This window comes from Stomoxys calcitrans, chromosome 5, assembly GCF_963082655.1.
Source record: "Stomoxys calcitrans chromosome 5, idStoCalc2.1, whole genome shotgun sequence".
In the NCBI taxonomy this organism is placed as follows: Eukaryota; Metazoa; Arthropoda; class Insecta; order Diptera; family Muscidae; genus Stomoxys; species Stomoxys calcitrans.
The window spans coordinates 47724434-47749276 of record NC_081556.1 but is presented as its reverse complement, the minus strand read 5'-3'; the positions used below and the strand labels follow the sequence as shown (position 1 = coordinate 47749276).

At 37.8% G+C, this 24843-nt stretch overlaps 1 protein-coding gene across 2 annotated transcripts in view; it reads right to left on the bottom strand.

The window, feature by feature from the left end:
- LOC106092299 (uncharacterized) overlaps positions 1–24023 on the bottom strand; it is a 55526-nt gene extending 31503 nt beyond the window's left edge. Inside the window, exon 1 of one of the 2 annotated variants that reach the window (XM_013259124.2) lies at positions 23727–24023. In XM_013259124.2, coding sequence (XP_013114578.2) covers position 23727 — 1 coding nt within the window. In that variant the 5' untranslated portion in view covers positions 23728–24023. Of the gene's footprint in view, positions 1–8563; positions 8648–23726 lie in introns of those variants that run through there. The other variant, XM_013259125.2, reaches the window with a different exon arrangement.
- Between the last annotated feature and the right edge of the window lie 820 nt (positions 24024–24843).

The following is a 24843-nucleotide window of genomic DNA, read 5'->3' as shown; positions in this document are numbered from 1 at the left end:
AAAAGGAAAAGCTGATAAGGCATATGCATTAACTTATCTGCGCAATCTGACTAGCGCAATCTGAAAGCGCATACCCGATGGTTGGAACCTCAGCATACTATCTCCCGTACACAAGAAAGGAGACAAGACGAAATGCGCCAAATACAGAGGAATAAGTCTCCTCCCCAGATATTCTCGTGCGTACTGTGTGAACGATTAAAACCTAAAGTCAATGAGATAATTGAGTCCTATCAATGCGGTTTAGACCAGGTAAATCCACCCTAGACCAGATATTCACACTGCGCCAAATCCTGGAAAAGACCCGAGATGGACAAATCAACACCTACCACCTCTTTGTTGACTACAAAGCCGCTCTCGATACTCCTTTGCGTTCAAAGGTATTTCAAGCCATGTCTGAGTTTGGTATCCCTGCAAAATTAATAAGACTCTGCAGTATGATACATGCTGATACGGAAAGAATCTCTCCGAACCATTTCATATCAAATGAGGTTTCAGACAAGGAGACAGCCTATCGTGTGATCTCTTTAATATCCTGCTGGAGAAGATTATGCGAGATGCAGATGTGAATAGATATGGCACGCTAATCACAAGAGAACACATGCTACTCGCCTATGCTGATGACATCGACATCATTGGTCGGTCACCGGAAGTATTAACTGCAGCCTTTGAAAGAATCGAAAGAGAGTCTGTCAAAATGTATCTGGCAGTAAGTGGAGATAAGACGAAATGGATGGTTTCAACTCTCAAAAAGCCCTGTACAACCAAGCAGATAAAGAAAAGGGAAAAAGTTGGTAACCACAACTTTGAGATAGTCAGTAACTTTATCTGCCTCGAAACGATTGACACTAGTTACGAGATAAAGCGACGAATAATACTGCCAAACATATGCTACATTGGATCAAGTAATCAGTTTGAAAACAAGGCCACCTCTCGACAAACGAAGATCACACTAACAAGATATTGATACTACCCGTGTTGTTATATGGTTTTGAGGCATGGGTACTTGTGAAAGCAGATGAGACAGTGCTTGGAGTATTTGAGAGAATGATTCTTCGTAAAACATTGGACCAATTTGCGTCAAGAGGATATAGGCGAAGTATGTACCACGAGCTGTATGAGCTGTATGACGACTATAGCATAGTTACACGTATCAAAATACAACGGCTGCGTTGCCTAGATCATGTTGTCAGAATGGATGAATAAGCTCCCGCAAACACGATGGTACACGCGAACCGGGAAGACCGAAAGCCCGATGGAAAGATCAAGTGGTGGGCTGCGTTGGCTAGGTCATGATGTCAGAATGGATGAAGAAGCTCCAGCAAACACGATGGTACACGCAAACCGGGAAGACCAAAAGCCCGATGGAAAGATCAAGTGGTGGGTGACACCTCGTTACTTGGTGTCAGAGATTTTAAAATGAGCGCGGAAGATCGAGGCATTTAGAATGTTATTCTACGTTCGGCTAGTGGAACAAATATTCTATCATAGCCAATTAAAGTAAAGTAAAGTAAAGGCTATTGGCTATTAAAGCCAATAAAGGATGAAATATATGCATGATATGCGGATGAAAGATCTTGCAAACGTATTGGGACGCTAAATGAAACATCTCGTGTAAAATTTTGTAAAGATCGGACCAAAATTGTGGCTTTTACAGCCTAAATAGGCTATATCGGATGAAAGATATATATGGGAACTATATCTAAATCTGAACCGACTTTTTTGAAACTTTGCACACATATTGGAACGTCAGATAAAACATCTCATGCAAAATTTTGTAAAGATCGGAACAAAATTGTTGCTTCTATAGCCTTCAAAGGCCAAATAGGATGAAAGACATATACGGGAGCAATATCTAAATCCGAACCGATTTTAATGAAATCTTTTACACGTATTGGGACGTGAAATGAAAAATCCAATGCAAAATTTTGTAAAGATTGGAACAAAATTGTGGCTTTTATAGCCTAAATAGGCTTTATCGGATGAAAGATATTTATGGGAGCTATATCTGAATCTGGACCGACTTTTTTTTAAAACAATAGCATTTGTCCTTGGATCAAAATGTGACTTGTGCAGAATTTTGTAACAGTCGGACAACAAATGCGACTTGCACCTTGATTACAAAAAGACATGGACAGACAGACGGACCGACGGACATAGCGAAATCGAATTAGAAAGTGATTCTGAGTCGATCGGTATACTTATCAATGGGTCTATCTCTCTTCCTCCTTGGGTGTTACAAACAAATTCACAAAGTTTTAATACCCTCTACCACAGTAGTGGTAATTATTAATTTATATATGTATTTATAAATTTGCCCCTGTTCCTTTTTGGAATGATCATGGAGAAAATTTCCAATTTAATAATTACATTATGATATACGTTTTTCACATTGTTTTTCCTCCTCTTAGAATGTCATCTGACCTTCGTTGTCAAGTACATAGCTTTGAATGACAAAACACTGTACTCTATATGACACTGTTTGTTGCCTATTGTAATGACACTTGAAGACAAGCAACACGAGCCATGTCATATCTTGTGATTTATCAGTTCGATAACATAATTTTATCATCATATCAGACACTTGTTTATATTAGCCAATAGTAAATGAAGTGCTATAACGATGATGGGGCGAAAACAAAATTAGATCAGCCGCCATATACAGTACCCATATGTACCTGCCTACATACCTATGATGATTATAAAAATAACAATAATAAAGTTCTTATTAGCCAAGTTATGGGAGAATTCAATTTATTTAGTGTATTGTTTTGTTGTTGTGCTAATTCCTGGAAACAATTATGTTGCCTACGCCTCAATTTTCCAACAATATTATTTTATTGAAAATAAGTTTCTAGTGTAATCTTTAAAATTTTTGTAGCCATAAGTCTCAGTACAAAATCTGTATGAATTTTTGCACTGAAAGGTGACCCAAGGATGCAGTAGATATAATCTCCCTAACCCAGTACAATAGGGTACATACAGAGATCGCTGAATATGTTTACATACCAGGTCTAGTAAGGAGAAACTGTAACTACTTGGAGGCCACCGTAGCATGTAAATTATCATGTCCGCCTATGACGCACAGTGGGAGAAAATCGAAAAAAAAAACTAGTAAGAAATATGTCGTGTGAGAACGGATAGAGATATCTCTTTGCAACACTGTGTTATCCTTGATAGGTTACGTTAGGTTTAAGTTGCAGTCTGCCATCAGACTCACTTTGACGTTTTCCTCCATTGTGATATCACAGGAACAGAGGAAGGAAGATGCCTTCTAGTTCCTACCGTTGAACCATCCAGATTGCTTTTAAAAGCCCAATAACTTGCGAATGTTCACATCCGCTAAATGAGACAGGTTCTCAAAGAAATGAGAACCTAAAGTGGAACTCCTTCTGACTGCTAGTGCGGGACACACACATAGAAGGTGTTCTATAGTTTCTTCTTCTTCGATGTCCTCACAGCTTCTGCAAAAGTCGTTGCTGGCAACCTTCAGTCTGTCATCATGTTCTCCGATTAGACAGTCACCTGTCATGACGGACACAATGACTGAGACGTGTATAAAGCCAATGAGGCCACATAGTTTTGGAATGCTTACAGCCCCCTCTTTGTGACCATCTATCATTCGTTGCCCTTCGGGCCTGGTCCTGAAAACTTAGCTTACATGTCGCTAGAGACATACCCACAGATTCCAGTATCCCTGAAATGTGTAGGGTAGTTCCTTGTCTCCCAAGCTCGTTCGCTTTACAATTCCCTGGGATATCTCCGTGGCCCGGCACCCAGAACAGGTGAATTTTGAACTGTTCAGCAATCTCGTTGAGAGATCTGCGACAGTCGAGGGCGGTTTTGGTGTTCAGAAATACGTTCTCCAGGGATTTAATGGCTGCCTGGCTGTCTGAGAAGATATTTATGCCAGTCGTCATAATAACATTATATCTTAGCAATTCCACCACTTCCTTAATTGCAAAGATCTCCGCTTGATACACACTGTAGTGTTTGGGTAACCTTTTCCATATGACCAGGTCTTTTAGTTTGACCTGGTCTTTTAGTTTGGAACCATCCGTTTAGAAATCTATGTAACTTCTGTTACCACGGATATCGTAGTTCCAATCGGTTCTATCAGGAATAGTGATACAGTACTTATATCAAAAAGCGGCTCAGATAGGATGTAATCCACACTGCCTGGAAAGTCGGATATTGTATCAAGGATAACACAGTATTCGTAGCCGCCACATGACCAATGAGAAAGCTCCGTTAATCTCACGGCAGTGTTCGCTGCAATTTGTCTAACCACAATGTCCAGAGGCATAAGATGTAACATTAAATTCAGTGCATCACATGTTGTCGTCCTCAGTGCGGCTGTGTGCACAAACAAGCCATCCTTTGGATCCGGTTAAGTATTGAGCCGTAGGTGAACTTTTGAAGCGCCGTCTTTGATACTATGTCCAATGTTCCAGGCAGTGTGGATTACACATTACCTGAGCCTATTTTTGATTAAAAGTACTGTATCACTATTCCTGATAGAACCCACTAGAATTACAATATCCCTGGTAATATAAGTTACAAGGAATGCTATACGGATGTTTTCAAACAAAACAACCAGGTCGGCTTTGGGGTGTACTCTGTGGAATTAAGACTGGTCACATCAAGACCGTTGCCCGACCACTGTAGTTTGTATCAAGCGAAGATCCTTACAATGACATAACAATTATTGGCATAAATATCCTCTCAGACAGTCAGTCAGCCATTAATACTCTGGGGAACATATTACTGAATTCAAAAGTCGACTGTTCTGAGTGCCGGCCACATAGGTATACTAGGAAATTGCCGAGCAGACGAGCTTGCGAGTATAGGAACTACCTTACACATTCCAGGGGAACTTGAAGCCTCTAGCGACATGAAAACTAAGTGTTCAGCATCAGGCCCGAAGTCAACGAATGAATACTTCAACATTATGTGGCCTTTTTTGGCCTATAGACCAATATCTTCGAATATATGACAGCAATATCCAAATATGGACCGAATTCGGCATGGATATTGAAGGGTCTAACCCAGCTTATAATCAAATGTTCAGCGAAATGAGCCTTGTTATGTGCTCAAGAACTTAAATCGGGAAATCGATTTACATGGCGGTTATATCTAAATATTGACTTATCTGAAATGTACTCGGCACACATTTCGAGGAGCCTAACATAGCTCGTTGAGCAAAATTTTCATACAAATTTGGTAATAAATACGCCTTTCATGAATTTAAGACCTTAAATCGGAATATCGGTCTTTATGGGAGCTAATATATTGAAATATAGACCGATCTGTACCATACTCAGCACATATGACGAGGAATCTAACATAACTCAAATTTCAGCGAGATCTGGTTATATTTCGCCTTTTATGGGCTTAAGACCTTAAATCGCTGTGTCGGTCTGTATTGGTCTAGCCATGTCCGTCCGTTCGTCTGTCGACATCACGATAGAGGAGGAACGCGTAAAGCTAGCCGCTTGAAATTTTGCACAGATACATAATATCGATGTAGGTTTTTAGGGATTGCAAATGGTTTAGATTTAGATGTAGCGCCCATATAAACCGATCTCCCAATTTGAATTCTTGAGCCCCTGGAAGCCGCAATTTTTGTGCGATTTGGCTGAAATTTTGCACTTTGTATTCTATTATAACTTCCAACAACTGTGCCAAGTATGATTAGAATCGGTCCATAACCTGATATAGATCCTATATAAACCGATCACCCTATTTGACTCCTTGAGCCCCTGGAAGCCGCAATGTTTGTCCGATATGGGTGAAATTTTGTACGTTATATTCTGTTATGACTTTCAACAACTGTGCAAGGTACGATACGAATTGGTCTATAACATGATATAGCTCCCATATAAAGCGATTTCCCGATTTGACTTCCTGAGCCCCTGGAAGCCGCATTTTTTGTGCGATTTGGTTGAAATTTTGCATGTAGTGTTTTGTTATGATAACTGTGCCAAGTACCAATCCAATCCAAATAGGTCTTTAACTTGATATAGCTCCCATATAAAACGATCTTTTGATCTGACTTCTTGAGCTCCTGGAAGCCACTTTTTTGTCCGATTTGGTTGAAATTTTGCATATAGTGCTTTGTTATAACTTTCAATAACTGTGCTAAATACGGTCTGAATCAGTCCATTGCCTGATGTAGCTCCCATATAAACCGATTTTTCGATTTGAATTCTTGAGCTCCTGTTATAACTTCCAAAGACTGTGCCAAGTACCGTTCAAATCGGTTTATAATCTGATAGAGCTCCCATATAAACCGATCTCCCAATTTGATTTCTTGAGTCCTTACAAACCGCAATTTTTGTCCGATTAGGCTGAAATTTTGCGTACGATATTTTGATATGACTTTCAACAACTGTGCAACTGTTGTAGCTCCCATGTAAACTGGTCTCTCGATCATCCTGGTTCAGTTCCTAGAAGCTTTAATTTTTGCTGGTTTGACATAAGTTGGGTATGTAGAATAAAATGATGCCCTTCAACTAAATGTATTTTGTATAAATTTTTAGCCGAATTCAAGGTGGTGGGTCCCAAGATTCGGCTGGGCCGGACATAGCACCACCACTGTGGTACAGGGTATTATAACTCTGTGCATTTTTTTGCAACGCTAAGAAGGATTAATAAGTATTCCGATCGGTTTAGAATCACCTACTGATTCGATTTAGATATGTCCGTCTATCTGACAGTCCATCTATTCTTGTAATCAAGGAACAGTACGCATTTTTTATCCGATTGTCATGAAATTTTGCACAACGCTTTTTTTTATCGAAAAACGAACTCTCTTGATTTTGAAAAATATCGGATCAGATTTAGGTATAAGAATAATAATTTGTTTTCCTTATTTGAAGCTTCTTCCGACAAGTTTTGTCATTATTTATAACAATGTATTTTAAAAGGAAAAAAAGGATTTAATTAACAATTGTTCTTTTTAACCGTCTGTCATTTCTGTAAGTTATTAACATTTCATATTCAATTGTATTCGTTTACAAAAAATTCTCTATTCTTAAGTGATATTTTTAAGTAGCTGGCTCCAATAGTTTGTTTCGCGGCCGTCCAAAATTTTGATCATATCTTCCCCGGATAAGACTGCAGATTAAAAAATTTGCATTCTTACTTCTCTCAAAACTGGAGACTCCTAAGAAATGAAAAAGTGTTTCAACCCGACTAAGGCATAGATTTAGGCAAAGCTCGCATGTATATCATTCATCCGATATGGACTTCGATGGCCGTAGTCGCCACAATTTTGGTCCGATCATTACAAAATTTTTCAAGAGATGTTTTATTTGGCGTCCCAATTCGTGGCAAAATTTCATAAAAATTGGTTCAGATTTAGACACAGGTCCCACATATATCTTTCAGCCGATATGGTCGTTTAAGATTGTAGTAGCCACAATTTTGGTCCGATCTTTACAAAATTATACATGAGAAGTTTTATTTGACGTGCCAACACGTGTGCGAAATTTCATTAAAATTGGATCAGATGAAGATATAGTTCCCATATCTAAATCGGATCAGACTAAGATATAGCTCCCATATCTATCTTCCATCCGATATGGCTTTTTAAGGCTAATTTTGGTGGAGTCTTTTAAAATTTAGCGTGAGGCGTTTTATTTGACGTCTTAATATGTGTGCTACATTTTATTAAAGTCGTTCCATCTGATACGGAAAATACGCAAAATTAAAGTCCGATTAGTTTTCATCATAGTTTCCAAGCATTAAAAGTATCACGCAGACTCATGTTTAATTTAACTGGAATTCTCAATTTTTTTTTACTTCTAAAATCACTTTTGTTTAATATTTTAAGAACTTAAGAATATTTAACTAAAAAACTTATTGCGTTTTTTCCACATTATAAGCAGTACATTTTTTCAACCTTTTGCCAATTCCTTGAAAATTCTTTTTATTTTTTACGACTTAATTGAAAACATATTTTTATTTAATTAAATATTATCGCTCAACACCTTAGAGGCCACAATAAAACGAACTAAACCCCGCACACAATAGCAGAACAGCAGACTTCAATAACCGTTAATTACTTGTTTGGTATGGCCTGGCCAAGAGTCAAAGTCATGGTCATAAGGCAATCAAGCTATAAAAAATTGTTCCAATTTTTTTTTTCACTGGCCATGTTTTTCTACTTTTTTTGTAGATATTTATTACACAAAATATTTTCAATCATTGTGGCTATTATTGGGGGTAAAGAGAATAGAACACCGCTTTAACAACTAAGGTAGCAACCAAAAAAAACACAAAAAAAGCTTCAAATACAAACTAAGGTGTGAATTGGGAGTTTATGGGTTGGAAGCCGTTTTTTTCTTGTCTTGTTTAACACACATATACATTTAGCGCGAATTTGAGAATTCATTTCTTTTTTGCCATAACAGATTTTTGGTGTTTTTTTTTTTCATAACGTTTATTTTTTTGAAACGCGTTTCCATTGCCTTCACTGTTTATTCCGTTTTTTCTTAATTTTTTATTATTATCTTTTAATATTTTTTGGTTTTTTTTTTTGTTATTTTTTTTCATTACTAACCCTCGGAAATATTTATTCCTATTTAAGAATGAATGTGCGCTACAAAACACAGCAGAAACGTAACTGAAGTAGGTTCTATTGAAGGTATTATTTTGCTCGCACGCTCGCTTGCTTGCTTGCCTGCTTTGCGCTGCCAGCACCCCACCAACGGCTATCGACTATCGCTAGCATTCCAAGCTAGACGCTGAGTTGGATGGCTGGAGGGGAAAACCCCACGAGAAAAAAGCTACAAAATTATGATAAATATGCGAATGTGCAAGTAGTGAGCTACTACAGCAGGTCTAATAGACACAGAAAGATATATATTTTTTTTTCAAAAAAAAAAAAACTATTATTGTAAATATATATGAAGGGCAGTTAATAACAGAAGTGTTCTTGCAGAAGAAGATATAAACATCGATGCAAAGTATTATTTTAGTTTAAATAAATACAAACATAATCAGAAAATAAAACAAGTAAAAACGTGCTAAGTTCGGCAGGGCCGAATCTTATATAGCCTCCACCACGGATCGCATTTGTCGAACTCTTGCCACGGTATCTCTTTTTAGGCAAACAAAGGATAAAAGAAAAGAATTGCTATGTTATCGGAACAATATCAAGTAATGGTTAATTTCGGACCATAGTAGAAGTCATTGTGTAAAATTTCACCCAAATCTAATAGGAATTGCACACTTTAGGGGCTGAAGAAGTAAAAGAGGGAGATCGGCTTATAAGGCTGCATTAGGCTATAAACCGTTTCATTTCATATTCGACACGTATGTTAAAGATCATGAGAGAAGCCGATGTACAAAATTTTAGCCAAATCGGACAATACTTGCGCCCTTTAGAAGCTCAAGAAGTCAAGATCCCGTATCGGTTTATATATCGGATAATAATTGCGCCCTCTAGAGGCTCAAGACATCAAAACCCCAGATCGGTTTAAATGGCAGCTATATCAGGTTATGGACCGATTTGAACTATTCTTAGCACAGTTGTTGAAAGTCATAACAAAACATGTCATGCAATATTTCAGCCAAATCGAATAGGAATTGCTCCCCGCAGAGGCTCAAGAAGTCAAAACCCCAGATCGGTTTATATGACAGCTATATCAGGTTATGGACCGATTTAAACTATTCTTAGCACAGTTGTTGAAAGTCATAACAAAACACGCCATGCAAAATTTCAGCCAAATCCGATAATAATTGCGTCCTCTAGTGGCTCAAGAAGTCACGACCCCAGATTGGTTTATATGGCAGCTATATCAGGTTATAGACCGATTTGAACTATTCTTAGCACAGTAGCTGAAAGTCTTAACAAAACATGTCATGCAAAATTTCAGCTAAATCGGATAATAATTGCGCCCTCTAGTGGCTCAAGAAGCCAAGACCCCAGATCGGTTTATATGGCAGCTATATCAGGTTATGGACCGATTTCGACCATACTCAGCACAGTTGTTTAAAGTCATAATAAAACACTTAATGCAAAATTTCAGTCAAATCGGATAAGAATTGTGCCCTCTAGCGGCTCAGGCAGTCAAGATCCTAGATCGGTTTATATGACAGCTATATCAAAACGTGATTCGATATAGCCCATTTACAATACCAACCGATCTACACTAATAAGATGTACTTATGCAAAATTTCAAGCGGCTAGCTTTACTCCTTTTTCAGAAACGCCAGATCTCGGAGGTGGGTGGTGCGATTTAAGTGAAATTGTGTCCGCTCTCTTATACAATAGTAACCTAAAAGCAAAAATTTGGTATCCAAATTTCGGATGGGGTACCATAGACTAATCACGACAATATCGGACTCAAATGAAAGGTTTTGACGATTAGAAAACATATCTGATATCCAATTGTCGGACCAAGTGTTTGGGGAACCAGCCAACCCTCAAAACACCCCTAAATCGGACATATTTACCGATCATGGCAATATGGTAAGAAAGGTATTTGCGAGTACAATACGAATCAGATATCCAAATATGGGACCAAGTTTCTTGGGATCCACCCCTTCCTCAAAACATACCCCAAACAGGACTTATTTACTGACCATGGCAATATGGGGCTTAAAAAAAGGTATTCGAATGTACAATACGAATCTAATATCCAAATATAGGACCAAGTGTTTGTGGGGCCGTCTCTCACCAAACACATCCCCCAAAGGGGACAAATTTACTACCATAGCAATATGGGGCTCAATTGAAAGGTCTTTGTGAGTAAAGCACGAATCTGATATCAATATTCGGGAAAAGGTGCCTTCCCCCCCAAAAAAAACCCAAACAGGACTTATTTGCTGACCATTGCAATATGGGGTACAAATGAGAGGTATTTTAGAGTAATCTGATATATATTTTCAAGACCAAGTCACTGAGTGGCTACCCTATTCCCCAAACCGGACATATTTGCCGACTATAGAAATATGGGGCTCAAACGAAACGTATTTGGGAGTAGGCCACGTATCTGATATCATCATTCGGGACCAAATGTCTAGGCGACGTCCCACCACCATAATAACCCCATAATAACGCCTTTGCTCACCATGACAATTTGGGTCTTCAAGAAAGTGGAGCTCGATGTTGATAGTTTTTAGGGTCCATTCCCCAAACCGGACATATTTGCTGACTTTTGCAATAAGGGGTTTAAATGAAAGGTATTTGAGATTAGAAAACGAATTTGATATTCAATTTCGAGGTCAATGGCTGGTCTAAGTGTTTGAGGTACCACCCACTCCCCAAAACACCCCTAAATCGGGCATATTTACCCACCATGTCAATGTGGGGCTCAAATGAAAGTTATTGGGGAATAAAGCACGAAATTGATACCCACTTTCAGGATCAATTTTCTGTGGGTCTACCATTTTCCCAAAATACCCCACAAACAGCAATTATTTACTGACCATCGCTATATGGGGCTCAAATAAAGGTATTTGGGAGTAGAATACTAGTCCGTTATCCAAATAAGGTATCATGTATTTGTGGCACCGTTAAAGCTTAAAAATTTACTGACAATGCCAATATGTGGCTTAAATGAAAAGTAAATGAGATTAGAAAGCGAATTTGATAACCAATGTTTGGGAGACGCCTCATCCTATAAACTCTCCTTAAAACAATGGCAATATGGGATTTAAATATATGACAGTTGAGAGAAGAGCACGATGCTGATATTTTTTTAGGGCTAAGCGTCTGGCGGACCTGCTCACCCCCGAAAACACCACTAAATCGGACATCATGAGAATATCGGGCTGAAATAAAGTCCTTTAAGAATGGAGTACATCTAACATCCAAACTTAAATGACATTAAATACTCCAAGCGAATTCGTAGTCCAATAAAGATCATATGGGACTCAGATAAAGGCACTTATATTGTTATACTCTTAGTTAAGCGATATACATATACTATTTTCGTAGCATTGTATTTCACTAAAAGCTCTTATTTTGTCGAAAATAAATATTCAAAGGAGAATTTTGTTCCATATAAAGTAACACAAGACGCAGCGCAGCGGGTCCGGTCCAGCTAGTGAGTAATAAAAGAAAAACTTCGAAAAATAAGTATTTTGTTTGCCATAATAATGTCCAAAACCTTTAATTTTTTTTATGTGTAGCATTAGGGTATGAAGGACAGCACAAGGACTATAGAGAAAGCTTCCTCAACCTCACGGCAATGAGGCGCAATATTTCTAGCCAAAATATCCAGATGCATTATCCGCAATGCGGCTGTAATACACAAACAATCCAACATTTACATCCAGCAGGTTATTGAACAGTGGATTGTTTTTGTGAAGTGTAGTCCACCAAACCACAACACCATAATGAACCCTTCCTTCGAAAATGATATAAGCGACATATTTTCGATTTTCGTTTTTTGGTCGATATCAACAGAGGACATCGAATTACGTCTCCTCTCCAAATATGGGAGCCATGCCATGTACCATTTCGGTGTAAGCGCCATTTAAGGTTTGTTTGAATTTTTGCGTGACCGTGATATGTCACTTACATCAAAATTGCACATTAACATAGTATGAAATAATTTTTCTATAAATTTGTAAATGTAAAACATGGAAAACTATGGAATAGTAAGGGAAACATTACCTTACATCTACACTTTAACTTTAACTTAGGCCACATCATTATATGAAGGCTATATAAATATGCATCAATTTTGACGGACTTTGGCGGAATTGTTCAGAAGGCGTCATATATAATGGGAGCAATATCCATATCTGAGCCGATTTAGGTTCAGCCCCAGCAGCCGAGTTGGTTGCGTGTTCGGACTACCAGTGCGAGGGTTGGGGGTTCGATTCCCACCAGAGGTCTTTGTCTGTCACCACTTTGTTATCACAATCGACTTTAAATAGTCTTATTGAATCTGCAAAGGACATCCATACTAACCTAACCTAATACAATATAAAGTTTATTTTTCAAAAAAAAAAAAAACACATAAAATTCTGAAGAATTTATAAAATCTTTATTTGAATCGATAGTACGGTCCATATAATTTAATTTTTGAAGATTATTTCATGCAAATATTGAACGTGACTGCGCCTCAAAAGGTCCATCCGCTAAATCCAATGTTGGCGTACTCTTTCCAACATATCGGCCGGTATCTCAAGAATAAATGCTTCATAGTTGGCTTCCAATGCGTCAATTGAAGCAGGCTTGTCTGCATAAACATGAGCTTCAACATAGCCCAACAAAATAAAGTCTAAAGGCGTTAAATTGCACGTTCTAGGAGGCCAATTGACCAGTTCCGAACATGAAAAAAATGTCACCAGACTCGCCTCTCAATAAGGCTATTTTACACGTGCTGTGTGGCATGTGGCATCGTCTTGTTGAAACCACATGTCATGCAAGTCAAGCTCTTGTATTTTGAACAAAAAGAAGTTGGATATCATCTCACACGAATAGCAGTGGAGTACAAATCTTGCAATCAAATCTTTAGTAAAGTTGACCACGTATGACTTTGGGGTCATAGTTGACCGAAAAATGTGAATCGGGCAACTCTCTGCTCTCTTATCCTCTTGATCCTCTTTAATCCTCAATGAGCTGGTCGTTGGAAAATATAAATAACTCATTTTAGTTTTCCACTCGCTTTTGGACTAGCTGTAGGTGAATAATCTGTTTCGTGATTTTCTACGGCCCAAAAATCTTATAAGAGAAATAAAATGCCCAATTAATATCATGACAGATACGGGGTTTTTTAAAAAAATTGGTAGATTTAAGACTAGCTATCTACTAACACTTTAAAATCCATAGGAGTTTTAGAACGAGCCGTTGATTAAATTTTTAAAATTCTTGCACGAATAGTAAACAAAAGACAGTTGTCCCCTTTTAGCAGATTTTCACCGGTGACGCCAAAACGTGTTTGCTGTGTCTACAATCAAATCATCTCCCTCGCATCATTTTTTATCAAGCAGGCCAACAATGTTTTAAGTAAACAAAAGCATTCCCAAAATTTATTACTGTTGCATCAGTGTCGAGAAGAACATTAAATATTTAGCACCACTGAGTAAACTCTTAGAAAAACTACTTTCAGCGAGTATCATTTAAAAAACGGAAATGAGAAGATTCCACTTCCTTTCCCTTAAAATGTGTATGACGCTTTGAACTTTAAAGAAAACACTCTTGTTTTATCAGCATTTTTTTATGAGAGGTTATACAAATATTTCTGAAACTGCACTTATCTCGCAGTAGTCATATGTTTTTGTTAAGCAATCGAGCAGATAAGGTACATTCTCTTATTTTTTATAGAAATTAAAAGGCGCCTTGAAGATGTTACGTGTAACTTATACACCCGAAGAAATATGTCAATAGACATTGTAAAGAAATTGGCTATAGTGGCATAAATATTAAAAAATAACAATAACAAAACAAACAAAATCATCGCTGTAATATAAATATTCTAAAATATAAAACTGCAATAAAAATCGCTCCATTTGTTGTTTGAGGTTTGCAGTAAACTTCTGCCAAATATTCAACGAAAATTTTAATACCCACCACCGTAGGATAGAGGGTATATTCATTTAGTCATTCCGTTTGCAACACATCGAAATATCAATTTCCGACCCTACAAAGTATATAAATTTCGGATCGTCGTAAAATTCTAAGATGATGTAACGATGTCCGCGTGTCTGTCCGTCTGTCCGTCCGTCTGCAGCCTTCAAAAATTGAGGTATTGAGGTCTTGATATCTGACCTAAAAAAGGGTCAGATCTGACTATATTTAGATATAGCTGCCATATAGACCGATCTCCCGATTAAGGGTCTGAAGCCCATAAAAGCTTTATTTTTTAGCCGATTTCGCTGAAATTTGAAACAATAAGTAGTTTTACACCTCCTCACACAGGACCCAAATATGGTTCAGATCGGACCATAATTAGATATAGCTGCTATATAGACCGATTTTCCGATAAAGGGTCTAATGCCACTAAAAATTTTATTTTTCACCCGATTTTGCTGAAATTTGAATCATTGAGTAGTTTAAGGCTTCCCAAAAACTGACCCAAATATGGCTTAGATCGGACTATATTTCGATATAGCTACCATATAGACCGATCTACCGATGAAGGGTTTGAAGACCATAAAAACTTTATTTATTACCTGATTTCGCTGAAATTTGCAACAGTGAGTTTTTCTGAGCCTCGCAATATCCGACCTTAATATGGTTCAGATCAGTTTATAATTGGATATATCTGCCAAAAAGACCAATATTTTGTTCTACAAAATTTAATAGTGACATATATATTAGACCACTCAATGTCCGTACCGAATTTGGGTGCTTAAGTTATCCTATTTTCACCGGGTTGTGACGAAATGGGATTTACATATATACCCGAGGTGGTGGGTATCCAAAGTTCGGCGCGACCGAACTTAATGTACAGCTGTACAGGGCCCTCTCCACTGCACCTTCTTTCACTCTCTTATTTAATCTGAGCCCGGTACGGTCAGGAGAATAGTCCTGTTTGGTGGTGCGTTACGGCTTTTCAGATATTTCACCCCAATGTGGATATCATATTGGTGCTCCACTCCCAAATTTCCTTCATTTGAGTCTTATATTGCTATGGTCGGTGAATATGTACGGTATGGGGTGTTTTTGAGGGTGAGATGGACCCCATTGTATCAAATTCGTGCTCTGGTATCAAATATCTTTCATTTAAGCCTAATATTGTCATTATTGGTCTATATTTCAATTTGACGGGCTTTGGAGCTGGGGCGGCCGCCCTTGACATCCCACCTTAAATATGAATACCAAATTTCGGTTTTTGAGTTGTTATAAAAAAACTAAATTTCGCATAAATCCCCCCACCCAACTTCGAGGTCTGGCGTTTTTGAAAATAGGGTAAGGGAAGGGTCCGCCCATTAAAGTTTGTATGTTAGATATGCTTCATTCTCCTGGTTTTGGTGGCGGATTGGAGTAGCTGTACCCTTTGCCCCAAAAGTGGATATCAGATTCATACTCTACTCCCATAAACCACATTTGAGCTATATATAGCTATAGTCGATATATATGTGTGGTTCAGGGGGAGTTTATGAGATGAGTCATCCCTGAAACACTTGGCCATAAAACAGATATCAGATTTGAGCCCCTTTAATTTCATCCAAAGCGGACAAAAATTGCGGCTTCTAGGGGCTCAGGAAGTCAAATTGGGAGATCGGTTTATATGGGAACTATATTAGGTTATAGACCGATTAGGACCGTACTGGGCTCCGTTGTTGGGATAGATAAGAGAATACTTTTTCAAAATTTCAGCCAAATCGGATGAAAATTGAGGCTTCCAGGAGCTCAAGAAGTGTATATGGGAGCTATATCAGATTCTTGACCGATTTAGACCGTACTTGACACAGTTGTTGGAAGTCATAATAGAACACTACATGCAAAATTTCAAGCGGTTAGCTGTATGCATTCGACCGCTATCGTCATTTCATCAGATGGACGGAAGGACATGGCTAGTTCGAATCAGAATTTCGAGACGATCAAGAATATATACACTTCATTGGATCCTAGATCAATATTTCGAAGTGTTACAAACAGAATGACTAGATAAGTGTACCCCCATCCTATGGTGGTGGGTAAAAAAATTACACTTTAAGAATCACCCTTTAACTTAATACAACAAAATGAAGTTTTTTGATTTCCCCAAATTTTGACTCCAAACGCCTTTACCCATTATAGGGTACTTTCTAATCTCAATCAATCCACCGTCATCATCATCCACACCATCGACAACAAACAACTCCAAGAAGTATAAAAGCAAAAAATACCCAATAATAGAATTCAGCCAAACTTAAATACGCAAAGCTTTTTTTTGGCAGCTTTTATTTTTTTGTTTTGGTTTTTAGCTGATATTGAATTGATAACTCCGTTTTTTAACAGTTTTCATTATTATTTTGGGGTTTTTTCTTCCATCTATGGGTCTCTTATTAGAAGCGTATATCACATACATATATGGGAATCATATATCGGAACCGCAATCGACACCACCAATCATAAAAACAGCCCTCCCCTCCCAAAGAGCCCCCACCTAATCACCTTCTTTTGTTGTCATGTTCCGTAGACGTTTATATTTGTTGTTATTGTCGTCGTCAGTGCTACCGTTGACATGCCACTGCGCATTGCTGAAGAATGGAATTTTGAATTGTAGAAACAGAAAAAAAGAATCACTTTCATCGAAACTATTAAATTTTGTTATAAATTCTTGAATGTCTAATAATGATGGTTGGTAGGGAGAAAAAAGGAGTGTTTTTCCTTATAAATGCACAACAGTGTCCTACTTTCTTCCTGTAGCAGCAGTGTTGCCACATAGAAAAATTTAAAATAAAAATTCTTAGAAAAATTTCCAACAGAGTAAAATTTTAACAAAATTTTTGCAAAAAAAAACTAATTTAGCAAAAAATTTTATGAAACTTAAATTATACCAAAATTTTCTTCAAAAATCAAATTTTGATAAAGTTTTCTATTAAACCATTTTTATACCCACCACATCGAAATATCCATTTCCGACCCTATAAGTATATATATTCTTGATCAGCGTAAAAATCTAAGACGATCTAGCCATGTCCGTCCGTCTGCCCGTCCGTCTATCCGTCTGTCTGTTGAAATCACGCTACAGTCTTTAAAAATAAAGGTATTGGGCTGAAACTTGTCACAGATTTCTTTTTTGTCCGAAGATGGGCTATATCGGACTATATCTTGACATAGCCCCCATATGGACCGATCCGCCGATTTAGGGTCTTAGGCCCATAAAAGCCACATTTATTATCCGATTTTGCTGAAATTTGGGTCAGTGGTTTGTGTTAGGCCCTACGATATCTTTCTGCAATTTGGCCCAGATCGGTCCAGATTTGGATATAGCTGCCATATAGACCGATCTCGCGATTTAAGTTTTCGGGCCCATAAAAGGCGCATTTATTGTCCGATGAAGCCGTAATTTGGAACAGTGAGTTAAGATAAGCCCATCTTTATATTTCTGCAATTTTTTCCAGATCGGTCCAGATTTGGATATAGCTGCCATATGGACCGATCTCTCGATTCAAGGTTTCGGGGCCATAAAAGGCGCATTTATTGTCCGATGTCGCCGAAATTTGGGACAGTGCGTTGTGTTAGGCTTTTCGACATCTTTCTGCAACTTGGCCCAAATCGGTCCAGGTTGGGATATAGCTGCCATATAGACCGATATCTCGATTTAGGGTCTTGCGCCCATAAAAGGAACAGCGATGTCGCCCAAAATTTGGAACAGTGAGTTGTGTTAGGCCCTTCAACATCCTTCTTCAAGTTAGGCCAGATTGGTCCAGATTTGGATATAGCTGCCATATAGACCGATCCCTCGATTTAAGGTTTTGGGCCCATAAAAGGCGCATTTATAGTCCGATGTCGACTAAATTTGGGGCAGTGAGTTGTGTTATGCCCTTCGACATTCTTCTTCAATTTGGCTCAGATTGGTCCCGAGTTGAACATAGCTGCCATATAGACCGATCTCCTTATTTAAAGTTTTGGGCCCATAAAAGGTGAATTTATAGTCCGATGTCGACTAAATTTGGGGCAGTGAGTTGTGTTAGGCCCTTCGACATTCTTCTCTAATTTGGCTCAGATCGGTTTAGATTTGGATTTAGCTGCCATATAGACCGGTGTCTCGATTTCAGGTTATGGGGCCATGAAAGGCGCATTTAATGTCCGATTTCGCCGAAATTTGGGACAGTGAGTTGTGTAAGGCTCTTCGTCATTTGTCTGCAAATCGGTCAGTGAAATTTGACACAGTGACTTATGTAAGCTTTTCGACATCTGTGTCGTATATGGTCCTGATCGGTTAATATTTAGATATAGCTACTAAAAAGATCAATATTTTGTTATACACAATTGGACAATGACTTTTACTTATTTGTATTTGGTCCAAATCGGAACACATTTCGACGTAGTTGCTATGGGGCATAAGGTATGCACTTTTCATCGGATTTCGACGATAGGTGGTTTACGTATATACCCGAGGTGGTGGGTATCCAAAGTTCGGCCCGGCCGAACTTTACACCTTTTTACCTCTTTTAATTTCAATTTCATTTTATTTATGGTTTTTATTTCCTTCAGTTTAGTTAACTTACTTGTTTATATTTCACTTTGCTTTTCATTTTGACTCCATTTTAATTTATTGGATTCTACATATAAGTTGTTTATGTTATGCTTACGCAAAATTTACCTATATTTCATTCTGTCTGAAAGTGGTGAAAAAAAGTTGGCAACTCTGCATATTAAGTTGCCTTAAACGATTTGTTATGACGGTTGTGAAAGGCGGCCTAAATTATTTTGGTCTAGTTTGTTGTAGACAAGCCAATTGTAATATGAAACACCCTCTTCCTGCCAACCCACTCCTACTAATTTAACACCCAGTCAATCATTTAGATATCCTCATTCATACATATACAAAATCTATTAGTAAATATTGACCTTGTGTGTATATCTGCAATGACTATGAAAAATTCAAACTGTTTACAATTTTAGTTCACTTTTTAATAAAGAATGCTCGAATAGGGGGGAATGTAGCTCCCAACCGAATTGGCGAAAAGAAACGAATAGACAACATGGTATACAACAAACTGGGTTGTGTTTTGGCATTGGCTACTTACTATACAAAAACCAAACTTTTCTTTACTTTTATTTCGTCCAATTTAGCTTTGTATGACATTTTATTGGCATTTAACTCTCACTCTACAAATGTAGGGGGAAAATATGAATATCAACTGATTAACATATCAATGATATTTTTTTTGTTTTGTTATGCTATCGAAAAGTTGACTTAAGTTGTACTAAATTAATTCCATGGAAATCTACTTGATTAGTAAAATGCTCATATAATTGGTTTATATTCATCACATATCAATATTTGCTAATTAGATCATAACTACCTAATGAAAGGAGTCAGAGAGATGTCCGCCTATTCTAATCGTATTACAGGTATGAGTAAAGTATCCTCTATAAACGATAATTCATTTGAATCGAAAACAATTTTGCAAAGGACATCATAAAACAATTAAAAGCGTGCCAAGTTCGGCAGGGCCGAATCTTATATACCCTCCAACACGGATCGCATTTGTCAAGTTCTTTGAATTGCTTTTTCAAATATAAATGAGTTATATGAAGTTATTGACCGATATGCAGCGTACTTGTCATGCTGCATATCGCCTCGAAAATGTCAGGCAAATTGAATAATAATTGCGCCCTTAAGAGGCTCAGAAAGTCAAATTGGGAGATCGGTTTAATGGCAGCTATATCAGGTTATATACCGATTTAGATCATACTTAACACAGTTGTTGGAAGTCATACCAAAACGTTATATTTCAGCCAAATTGGATAACAATTGCGCCCTCTAGAAGCTCAAGAAGTCAAATCAGGAGATCGGTTTATATGGCAGCTACATCAGAATATGGGCTATGAGAATATGGAATATGGGACTTAGATCATACTTAGCATAGTTGTTGGAAGTCATAGCAAAACGAAATGTGAAAAATTTCAACCAAATAGGAAAGTCTAACCGGGAGCTCGGTTTATATGGCAATTATATTAGGTTATGGGCTGATCCATACTTAGCATATTTGTGATAATTGATTGATATTGTTCTACCCAAAAATAAAAGTGGACCGATCGGGACAATCTGGGACTCAAATGAAAGGTATTCAGGAGTAGAGTACGAATTTTATATTAGAACTTGGGTCAAAGTAACTGGGGGCCGCCCCAACACAAAAACCCATTAAAATAGGTTTTTGGTCGATCAAGACAATATGGGACTCAAATGAAAGGTATTCGGGAGTAGATTGCAAATATAATATATTTGGAAGGAAAAATAGGCTTTATAATTTGTTGATCCCGAAAGTGGGAGAACCCTCCCCCGTTACCCAAAAAACACCACCCAAAATCAAAAGTGGACTGATCGGCTCAATATGGGTATCAAAAGAAAGGTATTGGAAAATAGAATACGAATATGGTATCAAAATTTGGGTCTAAGTACTCATCGGGCAGCCCCAAACCCCAAAAGGTCAATATAAACATTTATGTCAATATGGGCCTCAAATGAAAGGTATTCGGGAGTTGATACGAATCTGGCATACAAAATCAGTTCGAAGTATAGAGGGTCACCCTACATCCCAAAAATGCCTTAAATAGGCATATGACCCATCATGACTATATGGAACTCGGTTTTTTTGTTTGTTCCGTAGAATCAAAAACGGCTGAAACGATTTTCATAAAATTTTCACAAATTGTGTAAGTTTGTCTTGAAGGAAACATAGGCCATATAAATTTTAGATATCGGATGGGGGCGGTCCCTCACCCTTACCCCCAAAACGCCGCCCAAAACCAAAAGTGCACCGATGGGCACAATACGGTTATCAAATCAAAGGTATTGGAGACTAGAAAACGAATATCGTATTCAAATTTTGGTCCAAGTACCCAGCGGGCAGCCCCAACCTCGAAACTCCTCTAAACAGATATATTCGACGTTCCTATCAATATGGGAATCAAATGAAAAGTATTCGGCCTTAGATTACAAATATCGCTCCACCCCCAATAACCCCCAAATGGGCATATTAGCCGACCATGGCTTTATAGGACTCAAATGAAAGGTATTTGGGATTAGATTACGAATATGACATTAAAATTTGCTTTCAAGTCTAGGTGGAGATTTCCCTCCTAAGGATAATGTATAGGAAATTCAAATACATTATGACAATATGGGACTCAAATGAAAGGTATTTGAGAGTAGAAAACGAATTTGGTATCCAATTTCGGAGCCAAGTGTTTTGGGGTACGCCCTAAAGCACCCCCTAAACTAAACTTCATTTTCGATTAGGGCAATATGGAGCTCTAATCAATGGTATTTGAGAATAAAGAACGAATTTGATATCTATTTTCAATGCAAAGTGCCGGTGGCCGCACTACCCTTCAAACGGTTCATAATTACCGACCATGCCAATATGGGGCTCAAATTAAAGGGATGTGGAAGTGCAGCACGAATTTGATATCCATATTTGAGTCAAAATGTCTGAGGTGCCATCCCTCCCACAAAAATCACTTCCCATTACCCTAATTTTTAACAACACCAGGAACCGAGCAGCGGCAAACTTCTTACACATCAATGAGTGCTTTCCGATTCAAGCTTAAACTCAATAAAAAAGGGACCTTTTTTTATAGGCGTGTCCGAACGGCGTCCCGGAGTGCGCCATCTCTTTGAGGAAAAATGTTTAAATAACCATTTATGGCATTGTACCTCGCAAATGTCGCCAATATTACGAGGGGATAACCACCGCTTTGTCTGATGTTCTCGCCAGGATTCGAACGCGTGCAGCGTCATAGGGTACAATGGCAAATTTTGCCCATGAACATTCCACTAGGAACATGGTCTGATTCAAGTTTAAGCTCAAATATGAGGGGCCTCCTTTTTATAGCCTAGTCCAAACGGCGTGCCGCAGTGCGACACCTCTTTGGAGAGAAGTTTAACCTGGCATAGTACCTCATAAATGTTGCCAGCATTAGGAGGGGACAACCACCGCTGAAAATTTTTCTGATGGTCTCGGCAGAATTCGAACCCAAGCGTTCAGCGTCATGAGCGGACAAGCTAACCTCTTCGCTGCGGTGGCTGCAATGGCACGAATTCGATATCCACATTCAGAGCGAAGTGTCCCCACCCTAAAAAGATTTTAGAGAGTTAAAGAAGGCGCAGCGGAGCGGGCCCGGTTCGGCTAGTCTTTAATAAAGTTTGTTAATCTTTGGCTCGAATCTTTAAAATTAGGATCAACATTTTTTCAGTGTAGTTATAGCTATCAGTAGGCATTTGTGCTATCATCCCTCCTCTGCAATCCTGCATCCTTGATATTCGTTTTTTCAAACCCGACATCAATCGGCTTCCAGTCTTAAAGCACCCTGTCTAAAACTTGATCACATTCATGCCGTTCTCTCCACATTTAGAAATGTTTGTTTAGTTCATTTCTCCTCCTTAAAATTTAAATTGCCTTTTGTTCAAAGTGAATTCTTTGCAAAATCTTTGCCTCCATATAATTGATGCTTACTAATCTCCCTTCTATTCCACTTTTTTTCGCTCACATTTTCATTTGTTTTTAATTCAAATGTTAATTCAAAACTTTCCGTTTTAATTCAAAAAGATTCGAAGGTTTTTTTTTACAATCACCTTTAAATGCTTTAACATAAAATGTTTTCAATACAAAACCAAATGGCAACTTTCTTTTTTTTTCCTCAAAAGCCGAGGAGGAGGGAAGGGGGGGAAAAAAGAAAAAAAATCGAACGAAATGAACAGTGTATTCATTTATTGTTAATTTGTTCGGTGGCCTTTTGTCGCATATACATAATTTTTTAATAATATTTATGACATACATACGGAGAAATGTATATGCTGTTGGCTGTTGATTTGTGGGTCTGGTCAATAATTTTGTGTTGCTAATTAAAAGACAACCACACAATTGGAAGAGAAAAAAAACCTATTTTTTGAAGTTTTCTTAGACTTGGGCTTATGTTATGTCATGTGGACGACACATATCTTGCTTTGTGTGAATGTGGAAATAATGGTAAATTTTTCAAATATTTTCATTTTTTGTGGCACGTTTGTTTTGTTTTGTAATTGTTTTGAATTTTATGTCCGTTGGTTTTTTTTTAATTTTTTCGTTTTTTTTTGGTTGTGTAAATAAATTCTTACTTTATTTGCATAATATATTTAAGCCTATGTGGGGGAGAAGAACAATGTATTCGTTTTATCCAATTGTTAATTGAACAATGAGCTCCGACAATACTAATAGATAAAGCCTTCCTTTGGCTCACAGCGATGTTGAATGCGGTATCCAACTTCCCAACACTCGACACCCGAACGCGACGATACACGAATTTTATGCGTTTATGTTGTCAACACTTATCGTTATTAGCTTAGACTGACTGACTACACGCATGCGCACTTAACCGCTTGAGTTAAAAACTAACGTTTTAACACTTCAACGTTTCAAATCAAACTCAAATCAGAAAATATTGAAATGTACACATCGGAGAGGTTAGAAGCAAGCACGGTTTCATGCAGAGCTGAGACCGAGGTTGGTGTAAGCTCTACCTCGAATGAGGTAAAGGGGAGAGGTAAAGCTTCACACAATGTCTAACTCAAGCAGAGCTTTTGTTTTCAATATCGCCAGCCAAACGGCGGCGATATTATCACCACATTTCATTCATTCATTCGAATGGCTAATAAGTTGCAAAACACTTCATCCAAATCCCCTCCTCTAAAGAAATTCTACAAGCGTTTCACGTTGTATTTCGTTTTTTTGGGTGGTTGGCATTGCATTTTGCCAGTGTGTGTTTACTCAACGGACAATCCCCGTCATTGTTGATTATTTAAAAATTGTTGTCATAATTTTTTTCATACATACTGAGATTTATATGCTTTGCAATTGTTTTCCTCTCTAATTTATTTATTATCCACCTTCTCAACAACAAAAAAAGACCATTTTTACTGTCTGTAAGATTTAAAACAATAAAAAAAGTAGACTGAGTCACTCAGAATCACCGGCATGCAACAAAAAACCGCAAATTATTCTGAAGCACAATAGATGAGTTTTATATCTGTTTTCTTCTAAGAAACAGAAATTTTGTCAAAATTTGTTTAAATAAATTTTATTTAAATTTTGATGAAATCTCACACATATGTTAAGGTCAGTAACAAAACAATCCGTGCCAAATTTTGGGCAGACCGCTTCAAAATTGTAGCTACTAGGGACATTTAAGTGCAAATCGGGCGATACATATATATGGGAGCTATATCTTAATCTGAA